Source organism: Apostichopus japonicus, chromosome 2 (assembly GCF_037975245.1).
Source record: "Apostichopus japonicus isolate 1M-3 chromosome 2, ASM3797524v1, whole genome shotgun sequence".
Classification (NCBI taxonomy): domain Eukaryota; kingdom Metazoa; phylum Echinodermata; class Holothuroidea; order Aspidochirotida; family Stichopodidae; genus Apostichopus; species Apostichopus japonicus.
In genome coordinates, this window is record NC_092562.1 from 20,710,741 (window position 1) to 20,713,861 (window position 3,121).

The window sequence follows — 3,121 nt, forward strand, 5'->3', positions numbered from 1 at the left end:
CTAAAACTTTCATTCCCATAACCTAAATTTGCATTTCATAATGCAAGGTCTAATCAGTTCTTGCCTTAGCTAAGTATCATTTTATTTTTAATGTAAAGGCTTCAAGGGTATGCAAGGGGCTTTGCTGAAGCATGCTACTTTATCACACCAGTTACTGCATATCTTACAACACACAGGGCCACTAAGACTTAGTTTTACAGACTGTCAGTGTTGTTTGTTTGGTGTTGCAGTGTTAGCAAGGTCATGGCCTAATCATGGAAAGTTGGTCTAACTCTAACTATTACCAGCTTGTACCTGTAGGCTAACGTTTCGCGGAAAAGGTAACTTCTAGTGGTACGCAATATGTGACTTGGCTTACGCTGAACGTCTACAGTATCTATTTCAAATCACGGTTATACTTTCTAAAGACAGTATAATTTGTCATGATCAAAAAAAAGTTATCATCATGACCACTTTAACGAACCTGTATTCCTTCTTGTCAGATTCGCTTTTCAAGATGAAGGACATTATGACTATCGTTCGACACCGGACCACATGCCATTCGGTAGAAGTTGCCGTTTACTACAGTGGACCATTGGAGACAGACGAGATGCAGAGTAAGCATAACATGAAATCTCCACAATTTGGCGATTTTTATCAAAATTTCATGTTATTGTAACTTGGCATGTCAACAAATATCCTTTTTTGACGTGTTGTCAAGTTAAGTGTAAGTCAAGAATTGCATGTATGTTTTGTCAAGAGGTTATTTAATAATGCAGCATAAGTATAATTTGACAAAGTCAACGTGTTGTATTTTGACTAAGGGTAATTGCGTGTTTAGTCTAAACCAGCATGTCAACAATTTGACAATTTCTTAAAATTATCAAGATGTCATTTTACATATAGAAAAGTCGACAATTATCAAAGTTGGACGTGCTGTTAAACTGAGTGCAAAGCAGCAGTTTTTGTCGACAAGTTTAAGTTACCGATGGACTTAAGCAACTCTCATATTTGTTGTGGTGTGTTTTCGTGACACTAACTTACATCTTTACATATTTCATGTTCCGTTAAGACCACCGTAGTTCTCGTTATTTTGACAAAAAATCAAAATTATACGCTCTTCATTGCAAACGACGTTTGTAGCAGTGCAGAAAAGAAGCCAAGTTTATGAAAACAAACACAGCAAAACATATAAGATTTAAAGACGAAAACTTTCTGTTCATTATTAAGAGCGCTTTTAAAACATGACTGATGTGCGTCGTGCTGTCTTGACATAGTTATCTTAATTATTGTTATTCCGGTCATTAGGGCGAAAAAATAACACCCTCGTAAAGATTGTCTGAAGGAATAGTGACCCCATGGGATGTCTCAAGGAGGTTCAAGGCTAAGCCCAAACACTACCGGGGTAATACCCTGGTGAAATACGTGTTTCTTAACCAAGCAGGGCCTGTTAAATTGGACGACAGAAGCATAAAGCGGATGATATGGCGAGCGTGGAGTGGAGGCGACACAATTGGGTGAGGAGTGACACCCCCCACCCCTCCCCCTATCCCCTTTCAGAATGACCATATTTATAACACTATATATCAAGGGCAAGGAAATTTTTCTTCTGACGCATAATCCGAGGGGAGGAATTATTGACTTTCTTTCAAAGGGGCTTATCCTGCTTTGAAATGAAAATCCCCAGTTGATGAACAGATTACAATACACTGCGTTGTATAGGCTGAAAGGAACTTTTTTTTTAGTAGTTTTCTACTTTAAATACAATTTCACGCAACTAAACAGTGTTTATCACGACTTAAAAGTACATAGTGTTTGGTGAGATGGATTTATCTATCACTTACAGGAAGGATGAAGTTAATCGGGTGGACACTGGCTAAGATATAGTGAAAGAAATGAAAGCATCAACGGTGTAGTCTGGGACACACTTTCCATTTATGGGGTGTTACACGTCTAGTTAGTAGTAGTACAGCATGTAGGAATCGCTTCTCGGCCTTTTGGCTAAGATCATGTGTATGATCTGTTCCCCTTCTACGGGATTCGTGATACACACCTGACAATAATCACACAGTCACAATCTCGATGCAAGGGGACTGGGGTTGAGAGAGGATCAGTCGTTTAGTTGTTTAGTGTTTCGTGCCCAGGTTCTCTCTTCCTGGGTGACTTTTCTTAAAAAGCATGTAGGAATTGTTATGCAACGTTTTAATCTCGGAATTTTGACTTTTAATCTTAAAATTTCTACATTTTTTATCTTCATATTACAATTAAAACAGTTTTCTCAAATTTAAATTCCACTTTGACGAAAAATCCGGGCATAACAATTCGAAATGTCGACGAGACATGGGACTAATTAAAGTAGGCCTAACAAATGGATCACGTATGGGGAGTTATCGCTTGTTCTGCGGCCTTTTCGTCGTGACGGGGGAAAAAATTGTCGGGCGAGAACCCAACCGGCCCTTCAGTCGTCAAACTTTCGAACGTTCATAGGGCGGTGTTAGCTTCCAACATAGTTGACTTATCGTTTTAGGAGTTGTGCTATTGTTGGAAATTTTTAAACTTTAACGTCGTGACATCGATTTTTGTCGAGTGAGAAGCCCGCCCCCACCTCTTCCCCTTCGGTGTTGACCTTGGGTGCCCACGGCCGATGGGAAAGGGTGGCCTCCGTAGAACCTGTTTGGTCCAGTTTAGTGTCAGGGTCTCTATGATTTTCTCACTAAGGGTAAATTTATACTTATTTTCCAAAATCTTTCCTTTTCTAATTTATGACAAGAAAAGAAGAAAAATATGAAGATGCTGTTACTTTATCGTTAGGTAATTACTTCTAATGAAGTCTAGTGAATACAACCGAATGATATAAGGAGATGCACCCAGAGCAAGAGTTTTAACGACACGCAAACACTGTGAAGGGGTGGGGCGGGGTGGGGGGGTAAGCCTGTACTTCTTGGAGTGTTAGCTAGCTGATTATTGATTATATTTGTTAATCGTGTTCAAAACGACAAAAACGACAATCATTAAGGATAGCATGTTATTTAACAGTAACACAATCCTTTAAGGTTTCATTTCTTCAAGAATATTTATCAACTTCTTTAATATTTTGGACTGAACATTCAGAAGAAGAAAAAAAGAATCCCAGGTAATGTCA

The 3,121-nt window shown here is 38.8% G+C and overlaps 1 protein-coding gene across 1 annotated transcript in view; it reads right to left on the bottom strand.

Annotated features, from left to right (window-relative positions):
- LOC139981665 (nardilysin-like) overlaps positions 1–608 on the bottom strand; it is a 31,526-nt gene extending 30,918 nt beyond the window's left edge. Inside the window, exon 1 of the mRNA XM_071994239.1 lies at positions 464–608. Coding sequence (XP_071850340.1) covers positions 464–507 — 44 coding nt within the window. The 5' untranslated portion in view covers positions 508–608. The remainder of the gene's footprint in view (positions 1–463) is intronic.
- Between the last annotated feature and the right edge of the window lie 2,513 nt (positions 609–3,121).